Genomic DNA, 21697 nt, shown 5'->3' with positions numbered 1-21697 from the left:
AGGGAGGGACGGGTGAGAAAGAGCTCCGACACCTTCTTCATCATAACTCAGCAGCCTGGTGAGGAAGCTGAACTTCATCATCATCATCGTGTTTCAACATAACGACGGATGACAGGACATCTCCCCCGAAAGGGAAGCCAACACGTCTCGGTAGCCCCCTAGTGGTCAGCTCTAGGTCAAATCTCCCACCTCCTCCATGTTAGCAGATGGGAGATGGACCAAACTAAAAAGTCAAGGTAACCGTTCAATGAAACATTGGTTCTGATATTGTAAAAAATAGGGTGAAATCGCTGGGAACTCGCCACCGAGGCTCCACCCCCTGATATGTTCTGCGCAGACTCTGGCTCCAAACACGCAAAATGGAAACAACGTTAGTATCTTTAGTATTTTACCTTCTTTTTGGATAGTGAGAGGAAGTGGAGACGAGTTGTCCATCTTTTTCATACAGTCTACGATTTTTTTAAAAGACACAATCTGTGATGTCAAGGCTCCCACAGCTTAAAAACAACCATTACAATGTAGTTGTTGTGGCGTGTCGGCCCAGCGCCCACAAAGCTCTTTAAAGAGACAAAAGAAACAAGCGCTGGACTCCCTCTTGTCTTATTTGTTCAATTAGCTTCACTTAAACCTGCAGATTAAGATATTAAACTGCTCTGAGCTCCGTCCTACACGGAATAATCCACACAAACACTAAACACCGTGCCCTTGATGAATAATGCACTCCTCCTAATTAGTAACAATTACGTCACCTTTCTTTGACCTAGTACTGGTGCTTCCCTTGAGCCAATCAGGGGGAGGTTAAAAATACCAGCACCACAATAGTCAGATGCAGCAGCCACATCACCGCGGCTCCTCTTTGTCTCTTTGTTTTCGACTGTGTCTGCTGTGAGACAGATATTTCAACATAAATGTGTAATCGTAGACTTCCTCTTTTCAAATTTTATCTCAAATAGGATTCAGATTCGTTTGTATTTGAGAAGCCGGATATTTATTTTGGTCTTTGTCCTCTTTTGCACGGCCTCTGGTCCCTGCAGGTGGACGACAGCTGCAGGGACAGACCTGCTCCACTTACACGTAATGAAACAAACCGGCCGGTGGTGATGCTTCATTTTTTTTGTTTTTTTTCCAGACCAAATGATATAAAACATAATTAAATATCACACGTGAAGGTCAAAAGGGCTGGAACCCAAAATCCAACCCTGCTGAACATTTCCTCCCCTTGTCAGTGTAGCTCTCATCCAGATGCTCCAGGTGTTTATGAAACCAACCTGCAGACAGTGGAGGTCACATTACTCAAGTTATTAACTTCTCAGAGTGTGAAGACCGTCCAGCAGGTTGTGTCTTTTTGTGTCGTCAAATTGATGAAGATGTTTCCTTAATTTGCATTGTGTATTTCTCTTGTAGTCATTAATAATAACGTTTATAGTAAACATCAAGTCCCAATTACATATCTTTGTCATAAGGGTTTGACCATGACAAATATATATATTAACTTTCTACTTTATTAATTTTTTCTCTCGCATGCTATATGTGTGTGCGCGTGTGTGTAAGTGTAAGTGTGTGTGTGTGTGTGTGTGTGTGTGTGTGTGTGTGTGTGTGTGTGTGTGTGTGTGTGTGTGTGTAACACCAGAACATCGTTAAATTGGACAGCACGCAAGAGAAAAAATAAATAAGGTAGAGAGTAAAAAAATATTCTCTTCAATTGAACCCAAAAGAAATGCATTCATCATTTTTATTTCTGTTGAACATAGAAATATAAAAAAAGAGAAAAAAACACTTAATGATTTAATCTTCATCTTCTAAAAGGAGTGAGAAGAAATATACAAACTTATTTAATCCCACCACTTCTCCACAAGTCCACACATTACATTGCATATTGCACATTGACATTTGTGCACGCTCTCCTGTTTTGCATTGTATATCTTATTTTACTTTTTACTTTACTATATTATATCTTTTCTATATTTTTATTTTCTATTTTGTTTTTTTTCTTATGTGTAGTACTTATTGTGTTTTTATGTTCTATGTTCATTGTATGCATCTTCAACCAAAACAAATTCCAAGTAGGTGTAAAGATACTTGGCAATAAAATACATTCTGATTCTGATAAATAAATAACTGTCTCATATAATTAAAAGATGATAAATGTGAATATGAATGATTAATGCATGAATATTCTGCAGATCACAGTCATGCAGCGGTTTGAATATTCTGCAGATTTCATCTCCACACACACACACCATCACCCCCCCCCACCCCCCTGTGTGTCCTCTCCCGGCTCCCGTAGACATTCCTCCGCTGTCAGTGTGCGGTGACCGTCGCTGAGCCACCACCACCACCACCACCGCCTCCTCCACCACCGCCTCCACCGCCTCCACCGCCTCCACCTCCCCGGAGCCCCGAGCGACAACCATGGAGGAGATCACCAGCGTCGACGTGGGTCCGTGCCCGGAGTCCGAGTACCTGAAGCCGCTGCGGGTCAGCTACAACCAGGTGAGGAGCCGTTAGCTGGAGGCTAGTCCCACCCTCCCCCTCCATTCATTCTGCGGCTAGCACGTTAGCATAACACGGGGGGGCGACCGCGACCTCAGACCCCGCTGACCTCCGGAACTGCAGCCGGCGACCAGGTCACTTCCGCTGGGTTCACGGTGGTTTCACAGGCGATGGTTCAAATGTGATTTTATTTTTATTATTTTTATATTTTGACGCGAAACACCAGGGTTCGGCTAACAGGCAGCTGGCTACAAGCTAGCTAGCATGCTAACGGTGGCTACATTGCTGCAGAGGCTAATGGGATGGAGAGCGTCACGTAAACGTTAGCACATGCTGCACGTTAGCTGTGTGTGTGTGTGTGTGTGTGTGTGTGTGTGTGTGTGTGTGTGTGTGTGTGTGTGTGTGTGTGTGTGTGTGTGTGTGTGTGTGTGTGTGTGTGTGTGTGTGTGTGTGTGTGTGTGTGTGTGTGTGTCAGAGGTCTCCACAGATCAGGTTTGCATTAAGCTAACTTGCTAATTTTTATCGCAAGGACAAATGTACAGCCTAAATACTGTAAATGTGTGTTTTTTTGTTTTAAAACCATATTATCATGAAATTACTAGATACTACACTGAGTCCAGAAAACACTTCTGGAGTCTCGGAGGTAAACACTGTTGCAGCAGAATCCAACACAACGGAAGTAAATGGGGGTTCGATTCCTCAAATGTACAAAAACAACATTGTAAGAACACAAAACTCCTCCATGTTGTGTCTTTGGTGTCCTCCAAGTGTCCGAAAGCGTGTGTGTTGGATTTGGCTGCAACACTGTTCACCCCTGAGACTCCAGAAGTGTTTCAAAAGTTTTGTCTTATCGTCCTTCTTAAATCTGACAAACCGATGGAATAACTATTTGGTCTCTAATTACAAAGTTTGGTTTTGGTAAATCAGGGACTGTATATGAAGACGGACTTATTTCCACTTTTTCCCATCGTTCAGGAAGTGAATCCAGAACGTCTCCGTGCCGATATGAACCAACGCTGCCCACAGCATCATTAAGACCCAGAGTCTAGAGAGTGGGGAGGAGCTATAGTGACATTAGATAATTATCCATGAGGAAATTAAGCATTAACTGGATCCAGCGTAACTTCAAAGCCGTTTTAAACCAGTGGCCGAGAGCTCAACACACTAAAAATAAAGAAAACAACGTCATCACTTTGACGACAAATGCAAATGTTCAATGCTTAGTGAAGTTCCATCACCACTGACGAGTAGTAGGCTTCAATAACTTCATTAAGCATTGAACTGAGTTTGTTTTCTTAGTTTGCTAATTGGTCATTTGAATCAACTACTAGTTTCATGATCATATAATCCATCTAATAATCAAACAAGGTTGAGGAAGCCCTGTTGTGGCTGAAGGCGCCACAATTCCTGACAAATGCATCAGTGTTTAGCAGGATTTACATTTTGCATATTGGAAATAGAAAGTTATCAATAACTCCTAGAACTGTTGATGTCACATTGGTTAGTTTGTATGAATTGGTCATTGAAAATGGGTTTTTAGAAGAAGGAGGAAACCGAGTGGGATGCCTGTGTGTTGTGATGGTCTCCAGCAAAGTGAGAAATGTTTGCTCACCCAAACAAAGGCAGCTGTCCAGCCTGGATTTAAATTTAGCTTTTTCACAATATTTGTGCGGTTTTCTCTGTTCCTGGTTTATAGAGCCGGCGAGAACCAAAATACAGCAGCACAGAGGAAGTGCTGTGATGAAACTCAGGGTTAGAGAATCATTCTGAAATCTTACTGAGGAGATGACACGTTGTTATTCAGGCTTCATCCACACGGCTACGTTTTAATTTGAAAAGGCATCACTGATACACCTGTCGGCCACACTTTTAAATTGCTGGTGTGGACCGAAGCTTGTATTGGTTTTTAAACCAGTGCTTTAAAGCAAAAAACAGATCAAAGATGCAGCCGTGATCTGGTGATACTGAAGAAGTGAAAGTCGACCAATCAGTGTTTATGTCTTGAAGCGAGAGAACATAAAAGAAACTGCAATTATGATTCGAAAAAGCTTTTATTGTTGTGTTGCCTCAAAACTCAAGAACCAAGTCCAACACCTGTGATGGCTGAGGCTGGGTGAGATGGAGGCTGAGTCCCTCTCTCCGTCCCTCTCTCCGTCCCTCCCTCTGTCCCTCACTCTGTCCCTCTCATCCTCGTCCTCTCCACCCTGTGTCTCAGGAGAGGTCGGTTCAGGGACTCAACACACAAAGGAGATGACGGTGGACTACCTCTCTCCGTCCCTCTCTCCCTCCCTCTCTCCGTCCCTCTCTCCCTCCCTCTCTCCGTCCCTCTCATCCTCTCCACCCTGTGTCTCAAGAGATGACGGTGGACTCCCTCTCTCTGTCCCTCTCTCTTTCCCTCTCTCCGTCCCTCTCTCCGTCCCTCTCTCCGTCCCTCTCTCCGTCCCTCTCTCCGTCCCTCTCTCCGTCCCTCTCTCTGTCCCTCTCTCCGTCCCTCTCTCTGTCCCTCTCTCCGTCCCTCTCTCCGTCCCTCACTCTGTCCCTCTCTCTGTCCCTCTCTCCGTCCCTCTCTCCGTCCCTCTCTCCGTCCCTCTCTCCGTCCCTCTCTCTGTCCCTCTCTCCGTCCCTCTCTCTGTCCCTCTCTCTGTCCCTCTCTCCGTCCCTCTCTCTGTCCCTCTCTCCGTCCCTCTCTCCGTCCCTCTCTCCGTCCCTCACTCTGTCCCTCTCTCCGTCCCTCTCTCCGTCCCTCTCTCCGTCCCTCTCTCCGTCCCTCACTCCGTCCTTCTCTCCGTCCGTCACTGTCCCTCTCTCTGTCCCTCACTCTGTCCCTCTCTCTGTCCCTCTCTCCATCCCTCTCTCCATCCCTCTCTCCGTCCCTCACTCTGTCCCTCTCTCCGTCCCTCTCTCTGTCCCTCTCTCTGTCCCTCTCTCTGTCCCTCTCTCTGTCCCTCTCTCCGTCCCTCTCTCCGTCCCTCACTCTGTCCCTCTCTCCGTCCCTCACTCCGTCCCTCTCTCTGTCCCTCTCTCCGTCCCTCTCTCTGTCCCTCTCTCCGTTCCTCTCTCCGTCCCTCTCTCTGTCCCTCTCTCCGTCCCTCTCTCTGTCCCTCTCTCCGTTCCTCTCTCCGTCCCTCTCTCCGTCCTTCACTCTGTCCCTCTCTCCATCCCTCTCATCCTCTCCACCCTGTGTCTCAAGAGATGACGGTGGACTCCCTCTCTCTGTCCCTCTCTCCGTCCCTCTCTCTGTCCCTCTCTCCGTCCCTTTCATCCTGGTCCTCTCCAGCATGTGTCTCAGGAGAGGTCGGTTCATGGACTCTCTACACAAAAGCTTTCCAGTGGCACCGGGGGATCATCTCTTCCCCTGAACCTTCTCACGTGCATGAGTACATCTGCAGCCGGGCCACTGGTCACTAACTGGAGTCCACACAGACCCACACCACAAACACACACACACACACACACACTCTAAGTAGATGCCATGTGTGAGAGGCTCTCCTCATCATTAGTCTTTACAGGTGTTGTGTCTGGTCTCCCTCTACAAAGCAGGTGATTCTCCCTCCTTGACTCCGGGACGCCCCTCTCATCTCCGCTGCCTCGTGCTCACGTTGAATCACTGGTCGACACTTAAAGCAGAATAATTGCCTCCCATTTATTCGTTATAATGATTTGAATAATTCATTTTGGAATTATTTATCGTGTATATCTTACAGTCAGTGCGCCCCCTCCCCTCCCCTCACTCCTCCAATGAGAGTGAGATCTATTATTGAAACCAATTTTCCCTCATGAATAGTTATTCACCGGCTTGACCCTGAATTATGGAAGTGACACGTATCTGTACGAGAGTGAGGACGTTCAGTATGTGGAGAGATAATGGTTTACACACTTTGATTTAGGGCACAGAGATAGTTTAGTTATTAACTTTCAGTGGAGCTGATGTTATTTCATAAAAGTCCGTTGTAAATGTGAGTTATTGAAGTTCTTGTTTTGAACTTTTTCCCCTGAAAAAACTTGTCTGAAGGAAATTGCCACAAAAGGAAAGTGAACTTTTATCTCAATTTTTAACGTGAGAACTAAACATGAGCTGATTGCTCAGGTTTCTAGGCTAAGTGATAATAGTAATATTACATTTTTTGACACATATTAAAAAGAAGAGAGCTCTCTCCACCAGCTACTGGGAAATAATCAGGATTTTCATGATATATTCGTTCAGTTATTCTATTAAACAGTACGTTGGTTACCTAGTTACAGCATCACGGTCTTTGGATTCACTAAGAACTCATTTACAAATCAAAACGAAGAGAACTGTGACTACAACTGCGATGATTATTGAGTTAATAGACTAATATGCTAATCATTTTATCAATTAACTCATCTCCAGAACTTCAAAACAGTCTCAACCTAAAGATATTCAATTTTAATATAATGCAAAATCAATCAACTGCTAAATCCACTATTTCAGCATTGGGCCAACCCTGATACTTTGGCACAAGTTTGAACAAACCAACCTTTCATCACTATTCAATTATTTCAGCGCTTCAGACAGATGTGTTCAAACAAGGTTCAATCAGAAATGGGCTGCAGACAGTTGGACTGTCTCTGAGTGGGGGGGGGGACATGTAACATGTAAAGTGACTTTATCTGATCTGAGGCGAACACGCTTTCTCTGGATTGCGCCGGAGGACCCAGTCACGTGGGCGTGAACTTGCAGAGTGCGTCCTTGACAGCGGCCCTGGCACTTCACCAGAGGTCCCTGCAGATCCTGTAATTCAGCTCCATCGGTTCCTGCAGGTGCAACGTGCTGGTGCCATTGTCACGACCAGACCGTGCCGATCATTAGTTGTAATGCAGGTATGATAGTGTCTTTGTTGAGGCCGCTGAGAGGCCTCACTCTGTGGCCAAATCCAGAGAGCGAAAACAAAAAAAAACTGGAGAGCGCACGTTGAGAATCAAAGAGCGCTATTGTATTTGAGGAGGTAGTTGATTTTTTTTTTCTTTTCCTGCTGCAGCTGCCAGCTTTAAAGTGTAGTGTGCACGGGAGGTGTGTGTGTGTGTGTGTGTGTGTGTGTGTGTGTGTGTGTGTGTGTGTGTGTGTGGGATGATTAGACTTAAAGCACCTAAAAGATCAAGACCATACATCCCTCCCTACAATGGCCATTCACACAGGAGCGTTTTCTGAAGCCCAAAGCCAGAGGGACCACATTAATTTCAAGGTCCTGTGTAGCCTGTTCCTGCTCCCCTTCCTCTCTCTCTCTCTCTCTCTCTCTTTCTCCCTCTCTCTCTTTCTCTGTCTCTCTCTCTCCCTCCCCATGGGCTAATCTCTCTGTCGTAATCCATGTCGGCCATGATTCCCCATCTCCCTTGGGCCATTCAAGCTGAACCCGCCCCCCTTCTCTCAGCAAGTGGCCTGAGTAATGAGGGGAACCCCACCATCTGTGAGTGATGACAGGATACTATAGAGTGTGTGTGTGAGTGTGTGTGTGTGTTTGTGTGTGTGTGGCGGCACAGTGATGCCAAGCGGTTTTACCTCAAAGGAAGGCAATTGTCGTCTTTGCCAAATTATTTGTGATATTTAGTGATGATTACTGTAAACAAACTTCAGGTCTCTGTTATTGTTGGCGCTTTTTATTATTTCCACTTCATTTAGTTTCTCCTCCCTGGAATCCCCCAGGTTGTCTTTCCTCCGCCACAAGCTGCTCCCAGACACACACTGGTGTCCGGACGTTTTTCCCAGTTAGTTGCTCTGGACATTTTCTTGCCAGGCCCCTCATAAAAAATGTCCGGGAATTGTCTGAATAAGCTAATGTGAGCACAGCAGGAAAAGTTTCTGGCGTTTGTAATACGTGAGGGATTAGAATCTGGAAGAATAAAACATTTTAAAGAATGAAGAAGTGTTGACGTCCCCATGAAAGACCTCGACAAAGACAGATGATGGGATTCAAGAGCTTTTTATGAGGAGGGACGACACAAAGGATCTTTTAATAAAGTAAAAACCACATAATTTACCTGTAAAAGCTTCATTGACAGAGGAAAATAGCTTTGGCTCACACTACATTCAACAAGCACTCTTCACTGAGCAGAAAGTGCCGCCCTGCCTCAGTAACAAGTGATTTATCATAGAAACACACACACGCACACACACACACACACACACACACACACACACACACACACACACGCCTCCGCACTCGTTCTTCTTTCATCGTTGGAAAGTGAGAGGGCGCGGCTGGCGTAGCCTCGCGGAGGAATGACATGTATGTAGGACTCACACTCTTTGTTGACATGACAGGATTTTGCTGTCTGCTGAGCAAAATGCATCATCTATAAATCAAATTTCCTAATTGATGCAGTTTATATTTCATTACGTGTCGAGGGCTGCAGCTAAAGCCTTCAGTGATTAAGTAGGATTCATTTGAATAAATATAATGCCAATAAATCAAACATCACAGGATTATTCTGACCAAAAGTTAAAACGCTCAAAAAGCGTTTAAATTACAAAGATATGATATAAAGCAATATATCATATAATAATAATATGGCTCAATTTTCTTTTCATTCTCAGTGTTTGAACAAGAGTTTCATACCTGGTAGGACGTTTAATGGATAATCTGCAGATTATATTCTGCAAGAACATAACATTTTCACATTTCAAAAGCTGGTGGCAGAATATTTGTCCCTGTTTAACAACTTTAATTTCTCACATTGCAAATTAAAAAATACCAAATCCCTTCTTTTTGGCATTGTACAATTCATTTAATTAATGAAAAATGAATTTACTAGGATTCCAGCCCCTTGTTTGCACCGGAGTCTTCTCCGAGTGTTTCATCCTGACGCAGCATTTGAAGCCTGTAAAGACGATCTCATATTTCCATAGCATGAAACCTACACAAACTCTGGCTTCATGCTCTCGTTTCACATCACAACAGGAAAGTTAATGATGCGTGAACGCAGCATTATTCTAGCTTGGCTTCACATCGAGGCCGTGTGGTGGTGAACTGTCGTGCACCAGTCGCTGGACGGTTTGTTGACTTGGTTTAAAGTCGTTGTCATCATCAGCTGCGTCTCTCTTTCTCTTTCTGTACCCGGAGGAAACAGATCGAGATGAACCGCGTCTCCATTAGAAGATGAAATACAATTAAGCAAAGTGTGTGAAGTACTTTCCCCAGCCGTTCTCCTTAAGTGCACTTGTGACTGTATTATACTGCTAACACGTTTGTAAAAGTGTTAATTATTCATTATCATACCACCTAATGAGTGAGTCAGATTTATATCGAGGCTGTTTAACTCTTTGTTGTTGGAAGGAGCTGGTTATGGGTTCATCCGAAGGAAAGGACGTAAACACAGGACAACGGAGCTTCCTTGAATACTACAGTTTGAAGGTTAAGTGTCGTGCTGAAGATATTTGCCAATTAATTCATCAATTGCTATAATCGATTGCTCTTTTAAGACGTTTATCAAACAAAACATTAGTGGGACAGCTCCTGAAATGTGAGAATTTGCAAATTTTCTTAGTTTGTCGAACAAAACCAACGACAACAGGGATCTGGGACTTTTTATAATAGTCAATTTATTAGAAAAAAACATGAATTAATAAAGAAAACTATAAAAGTAAGTTTAAGCTCATGTGCTTCAACAGCCTGTACTCCTCAGTTTCTTATCAGGTTGTGTCAGAGAGCTACATTACGAGTCTACATATTATTTTTAGGGCTGGGCAAGTTAACTCGTTTTAATCGAGTTAACTCAAGTGATGAGTTAACTCGATTGTTTATCCGCCAATTATTTTCTTTTTTCCTGTTCTGCAGCAGTCAGCAACAGACTTTCACAAAATAAAAGCCTGACTTTCACAATAAAACAATAAATAATCAAACCTGAGTTAATGCGAGATAAAATAATGAATCGAGTTAACTCGATTGAAACGAGTTAACTTGCCCAGCCCTAATTATTTTAGTAATATTTGTATTAAACTGAAAATAAATCATATTTGCACTCATCAGAAACTCTTAGGGGAAAAAGGAAACTCCTGCCAAAATGCTGATTTGTAATTAAACCTGCACGCGTGGGTGTTTTCCTTTTAGAAAATCTAAACATCATCAGTCGCAGCTCTAGCTCCACGCTGTTTGGCACGACGGAGCCTGTTGCTACAACACCAGCTCTATTATGTCAGATTCTATCGGTGCAATTAGCCGGCCACTTTCACCTCCTCCCATTTCTTGGGTGTTCGCGGAGCCGCGGAGCTTCACTCGCACACGAGGGGGCACGGCCATTGTAGGTGAAACAAGCCTTTTGTTGTAAAATCTGTCATCCACTGTACGTGTCTGACGGATCCGGTAGGCGGAGAAGAGAAGAGACGAAGCCTAAATTTGAATCAAGGCCATATTTCCTCAGGCATAGAAAATATAGGCCAACTTTAACATATTTATATTGCATGTAATGTGCACAGAGGGACACGTGTTGAGTTAATGATTCATTCTGACTCGTATGTCTTTGCCGATTTTGATGTAAACGATAAAACATTAAAAGTCAAATTATATTGAGACGGATTTTTATTTTGTCTCTGACTCCCTTGTTCTCTGCGTCTCAGCTCAAATCCCTGCAGGTCACAAGAATACTGTGAAATGATTTTCTGTGTCAGTGCCTCAGACGACCAGTAGCGTATTAGTTTGGATTAATTGAGAGGAAAAGATGGGAGAGAGATGTTTAACTGGTTTTGTTCTCTAGATCACCAGTAACCAATAGGGCTGAAGTCAGTCGTTGGTCTTTCATGCAGACTGAGCCACAGCTGCAGACATGTATACATCATTGGATGAGAGCTACTTGTACAAAGTGAAATTAGATTGTGACTTTCATGTGATTCAGATTTTTCTTAATGGGAGACTGGCTCCCTGAACTGTATGTACCGTTCCTCCCTCACCTGTTATGAATGGAAAGTAACCTGAGTGTCAGGGCGGTTCCCTGATTTGTCCCTTTTACACTTTCTATAAGTCGTTGAGCCAACACTTCAGACCGTGCGTGTGCCGCTGCATATTTCAGATCCCTGCATGATCTCTTTTGTACTGGGGCTCACACCTGAATCGGCACTTCCATTGTGATCGTGCCTCTGGAAAGTTACTGAAGGCGTATTTGGCTTTTTGCACTGTTGATTTGACCAAAGGGCATAAAAACACTTAGTTACCACTTCTGTCGAGTAAGCTGAATAATTGCAGGACGTGTTTCAGCAATTTGTCATCAGGAATCTCTCCCTGCAACAAAATTATTACTAATTAATACTTTGGAGTGTGCATCCGTTTCTTACTGAGGACGAGTTAGCTTCCAGAAATCACCCACAATACACCTGGGAGGTCTATAAACATCAATTAGATATTAGGAATTAAAAAAATAACTAATTTAATTAGTTTTAATTCACACAAGCCCAGTAATTTATGACTTAGGTTTAAAAGTGATGATGAGTTAATGGGTTTTCCTATAAGCCACAGTGACACCAGCTCTATAACTGATGGAAGAACAACACACAAGGTTTTTTCCCCTCATGTTTATGACAAGTTTTAAACACTACACAAGCAATGCACTTTAGTTTTGTACATGTTGAACTATGCAGTTGTCAGAGTTAAGAACGTTATGTGATGCAGTGCTTCCGGAGATGTTTCTGTTAGGTGCGGCTCGTGATATTGCTTTCGCGTGCCCAAGCAAGCATCAGTTATGGAATAGATGTTGTGTTTACACAGGAAATAAATCAGAACAACTGACATGCCGCCATTCAAGTCGCATGCATCAAAGGGAGAGAGAAGCTGTCGCACACCGGGTGCCACCGGAGTACTGAATAAACACATCGTTAAAGGGTTGCAATCTTCGGTATTGTGTTGGTTCATGCTGTTAATTGTTGTGTTATTCTTTCCTACAGAATGGCACAAAGAAGACCTGGGACTTCATGCAAACCCATGACAGGTAAAACTCATTTTGTTCACTACTGTTGAATGGAGGCCACGCACCTCTTCACTCTTTGTGTCCACACACACAAACACACACAGTAAAACATTTTTCTTAATGGGCTAACAAATAAAACCAGTCTACTCGGACTACGTGAGACAGATGGATGTGGAATAAGCATACAGCACTAAACATGTCTCCCAGTGAAGGGTTGTACTTGGTCTCCTGAATAATCACTCAATCAATCAATCGCCCATCTGCCCTTTAGAAGACATAGTAACGGTAGATTGATATTACAGTGGTGGATTTGGAAGTCAGAAAGCTGCAGAAGACGAAACATGTCTGTTTGAATACTTGCGTGTACAAGTACTCGTTTTTTGACTTATCCTGCAGACAAAAGCCAATGAAAACAAAGCTTCCTTGGCATAGGCAGTAAATTAAGTGATCAACCAATACGTTGATGTTTTGTAGGAACAAGTTATCACCTGAAGCTCTGATGATCATCTTCTCCTCATGTTGTTTTTATACATCTGTCAACACACAGTCAACACAAACAGACCTTGTCTTTTCGGGGTTCTTACTCCCCCCTTATTCTCTTTGGGAATGTCCAAGCTTCACAGGGGAGGGGGGGCGGGGCACTGTAAGGGAAACATCGCACATTTGTGTCAAAAGCTGGGTTACTACACTTTGAGTTTTGCCCAGGGTACCGTAATGCCCTGAGGTAAGTCTCAGGTCATTTAACCCCTCTTCCCTCAACCCCTGACCCCAAGAAGAGGTCCCTGTGAAAAATGGTACCACCGAGACAAAGGCAGTAAAAAGAATACAGCCCATGGGAACAACCCGCTGTTCCTCAGGTGGAGGTTCTGCCGATGTGTTATTTCCCCATTAGCCTGCATTGAATGGATGCAGGTCTGTTTTGCTTCTTTGGTTAAGAGTGCGTAACAGTTCCTTCTCAGCAGGCTTCGTACATAAAGACAAACCAGTAAAGAGATGTGAAAGACAGATTTGAGGAAAGACCACATGAGGCTGTCACGATGTTGTGAAAGTAAGGTGGAAATGTTTAATTTGGTAACAATTCTTTGGCTTGATTTTTGTGTTTTTGCAAAGATCAGTTACTTGTGAGCTGCTGCATTGAAGGTTTTGAGATTGAATCCTCCTCCTCAAAGTTAATGGCATAAATCTGCATGCAAGTTTCACAAACATTCACCTTTAACCCCTTTCATGCTTACTCCTGTTCACGCGTTCTATCAATAATCCACAAGAATATCTCAAATTCCCCAAAGTCCAGCTCTTCCATGGAAGGATTTGTTTGCCATCGACCTCACACCACATCTCAGCCTCACCCTGGATACATGTACATCCCTGTGAGACCAGAGCCAACACCACTGCTGTCCCTCAATGATTTGGGTTTGCACTAGAAGTCACAGCCTGATGAAGCCAAACAGAACTGCCATAACAGCAGAGATGCTAGTTGATAACTTCCGGGCTTTACCCTGAAATGTTGCTCATGAAATGCCACCGAGACCTTGCCGAGACATCTAGAGGGACACAGTCACAAGTCTTCACTGAATGTAAAAAACTAAAAACACACACATGTAGATTGAAGTCCCAGTGCTTTGGCATTTCGACACCTATGTGTTTATGGGAGTGTTTGCACAGGGACGCTTGTTTATTACTGGAAGTGACTTTTAATGAGAGTTTAGCTTTATGCCAGCAGTGCAAGAAATTTACGGTGAAGTCATTTGCACAGTTTGAAGTCTCTGTGTCATCCTCAGTAACTTGAGCGTTCATCCGGCCAGATATTCCACTTTAGGATAAGTTTGGATTTACATGAAATGCTCAATCGGTAACAGGACGTTTGAACTAGTTTTTACATCCCTAGCCTGATGAGACAGTTCTGGTAATTGTCTTCAGGCGGGAACCTGTTCTCACTTGAGTCCTCCTCCACATATGTCTGCCCATAACCCAGTTCTTTTTTCTTGCTGTCAAGCCAGAAGTGCTGCAGAGAAAGCTTAACAGTGCATGAAAAGTCCTGAGCGTGTGTTTCTCCTGCTTCTTGGTTTAGCCATTAGATTCCCTTTCAGCAGGAAGCTGTAGAACAGCAGTAATGATGCGGAACAGCACCACAGGACCAGGATATGCCTCCGGGGACAGCTCCCATGCCTCGGGCGTGTGTGGTCCACTTTCAGGCTAAATTTACCACATTACTTTATCTATACTTGTGGTGATGCTGTTTCTGTTCGACACCTTCCGACGCCCCAGCTCGTCCGTCTGTTCACTTCCCGCTAGCTGCTTCCAGTCTGCTCCAGATGAAGAAGTGCTCCTCAGGGGGAGTATTACACAACCTCTTGTTCTCAGCAAAATGATCATCGCCACAACCTGGCAAGACAAAAAAACATTCAGCAGCAGATAGGCACCTTTTTTAAAATAATATTTCTGTCACTGGCTCTAGATGTTGGACCTTGAAGGCTCAGCTGTTGACTCTTATTCTGAAAGGCCAGTCTGTGATGCCTCCACGGCCTCGCCATAGAAACGCTAATCTTTTGAATCTTGCAAATGTACAAAGGAGGAGGAAGGTGCACGTTGTCTCCTTGAAGGAGACAACAAAACTCCACACCTGATTCCACCAAGAGAAATAAGGTTTCAGACACTGGTAAATGAGCAAACTTTAAACTTTTAGATGAGCATCTTAGGCGAAACATTTCTCTCTTGTTGCAAGCAGACAATTTAAATCTCTCTAATTCACTAAAGGTTAAATGACAAAAGAAACGTGTTAAATGAGTAAAAGTGGAAGTTGTTGAACTGGCTTTTACCACGACTGGACAGCAGCTGCCCAGACAATGACAAGTTATCTGGCATTATTACACACCGTTGAAGGGCACGCCGTGGACTTTCACTTTACATAAACTGTATTTATTGCAAATAGATATTAAATCAGTATCCTTGGCGCTGCAGCTAGAACCCAGTTGTGATTTCACCATGGGAAAGACAGGGCAGGGCTTCCTGCCGCCTCAGACACATCCGCTTTCCCAGCGCAGACCCTGGGCCTCAAGTCTCCACTGGCAGCGACAGTCACACACACACACACACACACACACACACACACACACACACACACACAAAGAGAGAGAGCAAGTACACAATTCACTGGCTGCCAATGAGGATGCTTATCAGTTAATTGCCTGGTCATTCAAACTTCGATTTTTATTTGAATTAGATTAATGATCACGTGTTGTAATGCATGATTACTCCAGATGATTTACTGAAGATAAAGTCAAGAAGACTTGTTTAGGTCTTGAGTTTGAGTTTTTGCAATTGTTTCTTTCCTTGAATTATGTCATATCGTGCGTGACTCACTCCTGGGGTCTGTTTCATCGATTGTTCCTTTCCTTTTTAGTTGGAATTTAGCCTCTTTGTTTATTTTAGGTCATATTTTAAGACCCGATTTAAGCCACGATTGTGTTTTCTGCGTCTACGTGTCCATGAAGGTCTGTGTGATGAAAGTTTCATCATCTGCTCATGTCCAAAGGGAATATGTGTGGTCCAGCCCAAACTTTTATGACCCTGCAAATGTGAACTTTATTTTTAAACCATAACTGCCCGTTTTGAGTCACTGTCCAACAACCTTTTCCTAATGAAAGTAATTAGGAGGTGATTGGAGGAAAGTAAATCGTTGTTATATTGTTTAAGGTGGATTGTAGCTGTTGTTTGACCATGATGTTAATCTAACTTTTTCCCCTTCTCCTCAGTGTATCAGTGCTGATCTTCAACACCACCTCTCATTGTTTTGTCCTTGTCAAGCAGTTCCGTCCAGGTAAGCCTCCGCCCCCCCCTTCCACCCTAAGAGCCCTGTTGAGTACAGTGTATTCACTTTCTTCTTGTCGCCGACGCAGATCTAGATTGTTGTATATCCTGTGGGCACTTTCACTAAAAAAGCAGTGCATTACAATCCATGTTTATTCAACTGGGCCCTGAGTAACAATGCAGACTCATAAATAGACTGCAAGAAGTCCCGTTACAAAGCAGCCTAACCTCCTTTGTCAGGAGTCACCAGGGACTCTTCCACTCGGCACTGAGCTAAATTCAAGGAAGTCTGGGCACTGATATATTTTTTTTTCCCTCTCCTCTCTCATTGGCGGTGGGAGAAAATGTCTTTTATCTGAAAGAAATCAGTTTGTCCCAAGCCAAGAATGGCATTGAGTTTTCAACAGGGAGTGTACAATGTATTCGTGTGTTTTATTGATACCAGAAAACAAATGTACATGGTGACAGAAAACTGTGAAACATGGATGTTGTATGATATATGTTTTAAATTTCTTTTATTATGTTAGACGTCAGTTTCAAAGGCAAAAGTTCATGTCTTAATTTCTCTACGTTTCTAAAAAACTTGATTACAGCCAATTTCTTAATTTTTATTCACATCTTTTGCAAGATTGTGTTGATTGATCTGTTGTTTCATGTTTCATTTGTTTTTCATGCATTTTCTTACAACATTTTCGAAGCTTTCTCACTAATTTATTTGTTAATCGTCTGATTTTCTGCACTAAGCATTATGATAAAAGTACAATAGCCCAATCCCAAAGCAGGAAACTGCTCAGTACATATGGTAATTCGGTAGATTTAATCGTATCCGTCAGTATTATATATATTTTTCAGTATTCTGACTTTCTAGATTTAATGATGTCCTTAAATTTTTGTAAATGCAATGTTTTTCACAGTTTGTGGCAAAATGGATGAAACAAAAGTTATATTTTCCAACATTTTTTCTTGCCTCCACCCACTTATAACAATTCCCCTCTTTTCTACCACCAGCCGTATACATGTGTGAGTGGGAAAGGATCAAGAAGCAGCCGCCTCAGCCGGCTGACAAAGCCGAGGAGGGCGCTGCCGAGGAGGCCGCTGCCGAGGGCGCCGCCGAAGCCGCGGCCCCCGAGTCTCCTCAGGAGGTCCAGTCGGCCTCAGAGGGGGAGAGCTCCTCTCAGTTTCCCCCGGCCTCAGCGGGGGTCACCTACGAGCTGTGTGCCGGGCTGGTGGACAAACCCGACCTCTCGCTGGAGGAGATCGCCCGGCAAGAGGTGCTGGAGGAGTGTGGCTACGACGTACCTGCCGCTAAGCTGAAGAGGATTACGTCTTACAGGTGAGCTGCTCGTATTGAACTGAGGTAAATAGAGGTCTTTAAAAAAAAAAAAGTCATTCCCATGACAAAGATGTTTTAGCACAATGCTTTTTTCATTGTTTTTTAAATATCGTCTTTAGTTTACTCTCTCTGGATTTCATATCCCATAACAATTATTATCTCATGAACCCATTTGGTATAATTGGTATAATGTCATGTTATAGTTTCCTGAGATATTTTCAGGGAGAACTAACCTACCTTTGCAACTTTGTTTCTATATTTTGGTTTGCTGGTGTGAAGTTCAATTCCAGGAAACATTAAAAACCTCTTTCTAGAGTCTTAAAATTAGTCTCCAACCAAGTCTTGGTGGCAGGTAAAAGGTTTGTTGTTTTGGACGGAAGGATTCCAGAAGTTGTCAGTATGTAGATCCATGTGTCCAGCGTGATAGCACCCAACTCCTGCTCCTCCATTGTCCAACAATAGCCAATAAGCAAACAAGACAGTTTGTGATGCAAGAAGTTGAATTGCAGGTCTAACTGCACATTTTCTGGCTTCACTGCCGTATCATCTAATGAGTCTTCAAAATTCTTTGGCGGAAATATATCAAGTTTCAAAAGACATACCCTCAAGTCAGTGGCTGACAGTATTTTGGAGGAAGCTATAAAATGAAAATGTCAAAGTGCAGAGGTTATGTCAGCGAGCCGATAAAGAAGCACCCGGCGAAACCATCAATCTTTGTCAGGACTCGATTAACAACGGACGGGGAAAACGGCAGCTGAAAGTGTCGGGAGACGAGAGCTCCCCCATGAGCCGGCAGCACCTGGGCCGCTCCGACAGACACCTCTCACAACTCTGCTTTTGATTTGACCGGCACGGCTCCTGCAGCTTTGTTGGTGTCGTCTATGGCTGCTGTTATGTGTGGGCTGCCTCTGTTAAGTAGGTGGGTATCAGCTTCACCCTCACGACCCCGATGGGGGTGTTTCCGACAGGAGCAGACGCCGAGATGAGGCTCTTTGCTAATAGCAGGCAAACCGAGGTCACGCAGAGAAACACTCTGTGGTCTCCACGGCAGAGAAAGTGTTGGCGTGTGTTGAAGGTTGTTATTCAAACATGGAGAGCGATGGCTTTCATATTCGACAATGTTCCCTTCAAGGCTTGTTGGTGAAAAGGTAAAGAAACAATGACAGAATTAGTCCTTCAGCTCTTCTCCAGCTCTCTATCTTAGTCCCGCTACATGTACAATGGGAGAGGTCTATCTGTCCAGCCCATAGAATGTGTACATAACGTCCACATCGATTGTCCACGGTTGTGTATTGATCACTATAGGTCGTAAACCCTGCCTCCTCCATGTTAGCAGGTGGGACAAACTTGAAAAAGTCAAACTTTTAGTTAAAGAAATCTTTCTGGTGATGGTTTCTGTCCATTTTAGGACAAACAATACCCAGCCCTATGTTATCTTAAAATACTGGATCCATATAAACCAACCTTTTTCCTCCTGTGTGTTTTTCAGGTCAGGCGTCGGTGTAACGGGCGCCAAGCAGACCCTGTTTTACGCCGAGGTGTCGGATGACAACTGCGTGGGCGCGGGCGGAGGTGAGCCATCGGAGGGCGAGCTCATTGAGGTGGTCAAAGTCCCGCTGCACGAGGCCATGACCTTCGCCTACGACGAGCGTATACCCAAAACCATGGGCGTCATTTTTAGCTTCATCTGGTTCCACAATAACATGTCTCCCAAGTACAAGATCTCAACTAACGTGTAACTAGTATTTACAAAACCTTCTTTCAAAACAATTATTCCAAATTAAATGAAAACACTGGCCCAGCACATCCATTCTTCCCCCTTATGGCTCTTTATCCTCTGTTGCCTTTTTGCTAAGTGGCACACGATGGAGGGTGGGCCCCTCGTCGTGGGGCCGGCAGGTTTCTTTAAGTTTTGTCCCGTTTACCTTTTTCAAATTTGATGTGGTCTTAATCATTTCCCTCAAAAAGAAATTTGCCATAGCTGGTCGTCTCTGGCACTTTGTTTTTCACGTTTTTATTTTTATTTTATGTATGTTAATTATCTTACTTACTGTGCCATCTGTTAAAAAAATGGCTGGATATCACTGATTTCATTTGCTTGCCCTTGATTAGAGGAATTCTCCACTGATCTAATTAAGGATCTTGAATGTGACCTTTGAAATCTGTTGCTGGCTGTGAGAAGAATATTCTCGTTCCTCGAACTTGACTCGGACCATTCCTGCAAAACACAATCACTGGGAAACTCTCACGTCACACCAGTTATCGTAAATACAACTTTCTGACTTTTGAAATCATCATTGTCAGGGAAACATGACGTCATATACCTTGAATCCTCCTCACATCACATTTATTCAGATGAAATTAAATAAATGTATACATTTTCATATCGTTGTTATCTCACAGTAAACGTATCTCCACTCAGCGCTCTTCACCGCCGTGTTAGTGGAATCTTACAACGATCTTGATTTCGTGAACTCGCAGAGGATCAACATGGAAATTTCCTCTTCTCCAGCATCCACCCTGTACGATGTGAACTTGGCATCGAGCCACTAACCAGCCACGTGCCCCTGGTTACCTCCAGTCAGCTGACATTTCTTATTTATTTTTTATGGAGTCTTACTCATGCTCAAACATTTCAACCCAACCTGAAAGTTAGAATCTAACATAAGTATTTACAGCATCAGCTTTTCCAACATTGTTCTTATCGCTAATGCAAAAAAAAAAAAAACCAGTGGAGTATTCCTTTAAGCCATGATCCAGTACTGCAAAGACTATGCTGTTTAATCCTGGGGCCTTGTATCGACGGGGGGGGGGGGGGAGTCAGGCGCGTGTGTGTGTGTTAACCACCACTTGTTCAGGCATGCCTCAATTAATTGATCTGATCCACAGCCTTTGAGCAATACGTATCACAGCACCCCCGGGCTGAACCATCCCTCAGTGTTGCTGAGCTCTTCACCGCTCAGACCGAGCTCCTGCCTTCCTCTGCACCGAGGGGCCGGACTCCAGTGAGTCATCGTGGTCGAGCACAATCCTGATCCGGAGCGTGCTGTACTCGGTTCGTCAAGAACATGACGCAGGGAACTTTATCTCACGTACTCACGGTTATAGGATTAAAAAAAAAGCTACAGTGGATTTTGTTTTTCGGGGGTTTTGTTTTTACGGGCGCTTTAACATCTGCTTTGTTTGTTTTGGACCTTCAGACTTTTCAGTGTCGTCCAAATCAAACCAACCGGTGTCGAAGGCGCCTCGGATCGGTTTCTGGACCGATTCACTAAATATCAGTCCAACCGAAAGAGGTGGTTTCAGTCTGGAATCAAGCCGAACCAGGGATCAGTTCGTCTGCAGCGTGAAAACACTTTTTTGGATCTTTTGGCACATTTGAAGTAGTATGGAGTACTAGTTATTGATCCTGGTTGTAATACTATAATGATATAACAGTGGGAACTATGTTAACAAACTGAATTTCTTCATTAATTTGGATGAATTGATGTCAGACACACGCCCGTCTACTAACCACTCGATGTCAGGTGTAGGTAGACGCAGCCCACAGTGTTTGTGTCATAAAAAATGATTTAATGCGCTCCCTAAATTCTGATACGAAGCCAAAACTGATCAGATCAATTTAAACACTGTAATGAAGATGTTCAGGTGTGAAAAACTTCCCGAGAACCAGATATTTTGGCTCTAACGAGTCGGGGAACAACCTGAAATCTCTCTGACATCGAGTTAAGATACCTTTTCAGTTTTGACTTTTTTACCCTGTATGACATGTTGCTCTCTGAGATACGGACACAGCCTGGAGGTTTGAACACAGTAGTGCAGAGTTTTAGAAGCAGTCAAACCATCTGACTCATTGCCTTGAACGATAATTCATTCCGGAGTTCCAGTGCAATACATATTGGAATCGTCATTTACACCAATCTCACAGACTTGATCTCCAACTGCAGTTTGTCTAAAATCTCAGGTCCAAATCATCAAACGTTTGGCCGTTCAGGGAAAATCCTCTGAGCGTGACGATGACCAGCATGTTACGATATTACTATATTTCCAAAAATCACTTGCAGCTTAGAGGCGACAAGGTTCTTACTCTTCTTACTACCGTGTGTATTAGTATTTTTCTTCATTCAAAAAAGGGCTGGTACTTCATCTATG

The 21697-nt window shown here is 43.6% G+C and overlaps 1 protein-coding gene across 1 annotated transcript; it reads left to right on the top strand.

Annotated features, from left to right (window-relative positions):
• Positions 1 to 2405: 2405 nt before the first annotated feature.
• nudt14 (nudix (nucleoside diphosphate linked moiety X)-type motif 14) lies at positions 2406 to 19544 on the top strand. Its single transcript, XM_061092125.1, has 5 exons — positions 2406 to 2493; positions 12383 to 12426; positions 16158 to 16222; positions 17221 to 17545; positions 19035 to 19544. Exons 1-5 carry the CDS (start codon positions 2413 to 2415, stop codon positions 19282 to 19284), a joined length of 765 nt encoding a protein of 254 aa, XP_060948108.1. The 5' UTR covers positions 2406 to 2412; the 3' UTR covers positions 19285 to 19544.
• Positions 19545 to 21697: the final 2153 nt, after the last annotated feature.

The sequence above is a fragment of the Limanda limanda genome, chromosome 18 (assembly GCF_963576545.1).
Source record: "Limanda limanda chromosome 18, fLimLim1.1, whole genome shotgun sequence".
NCBI lineage: Eukaryota > Metazoa > Chordata > Actinopteri > Pleuronectiformes > Pleuronectidae > Limanda > Limanda limanda.
Note: the sequence above shows the minus strand (reverse complement) of the source record. Positions and strands in the feature narration are given on the sequence as shown.

Bases quoted from the DNA above. Each gene is read 5' to 3' on its own strand.
- nudt14 (XM_061092125.1), top strand. From the start codon at position 2,413: ATGGAGGAGATCACCAGCGTCGACGTGGGTCCGTGCCCGGAGTCCGAG. The intron at 16,223-17,220 runs GTAAGCCTCCGC...TTCTACCACCAG, and splicing joins TGTCAAGCAGTTCCGTCCAG to CCGTATACATGTGTGAGTGG. The intron at 17,546-19,034 runs GTGAGCTGCTCG...TGTGTTTTTCAG, and splicing joins AAGAGGATTACGTCTTACAG to GTCAGGCGTCGGTGTAACGG.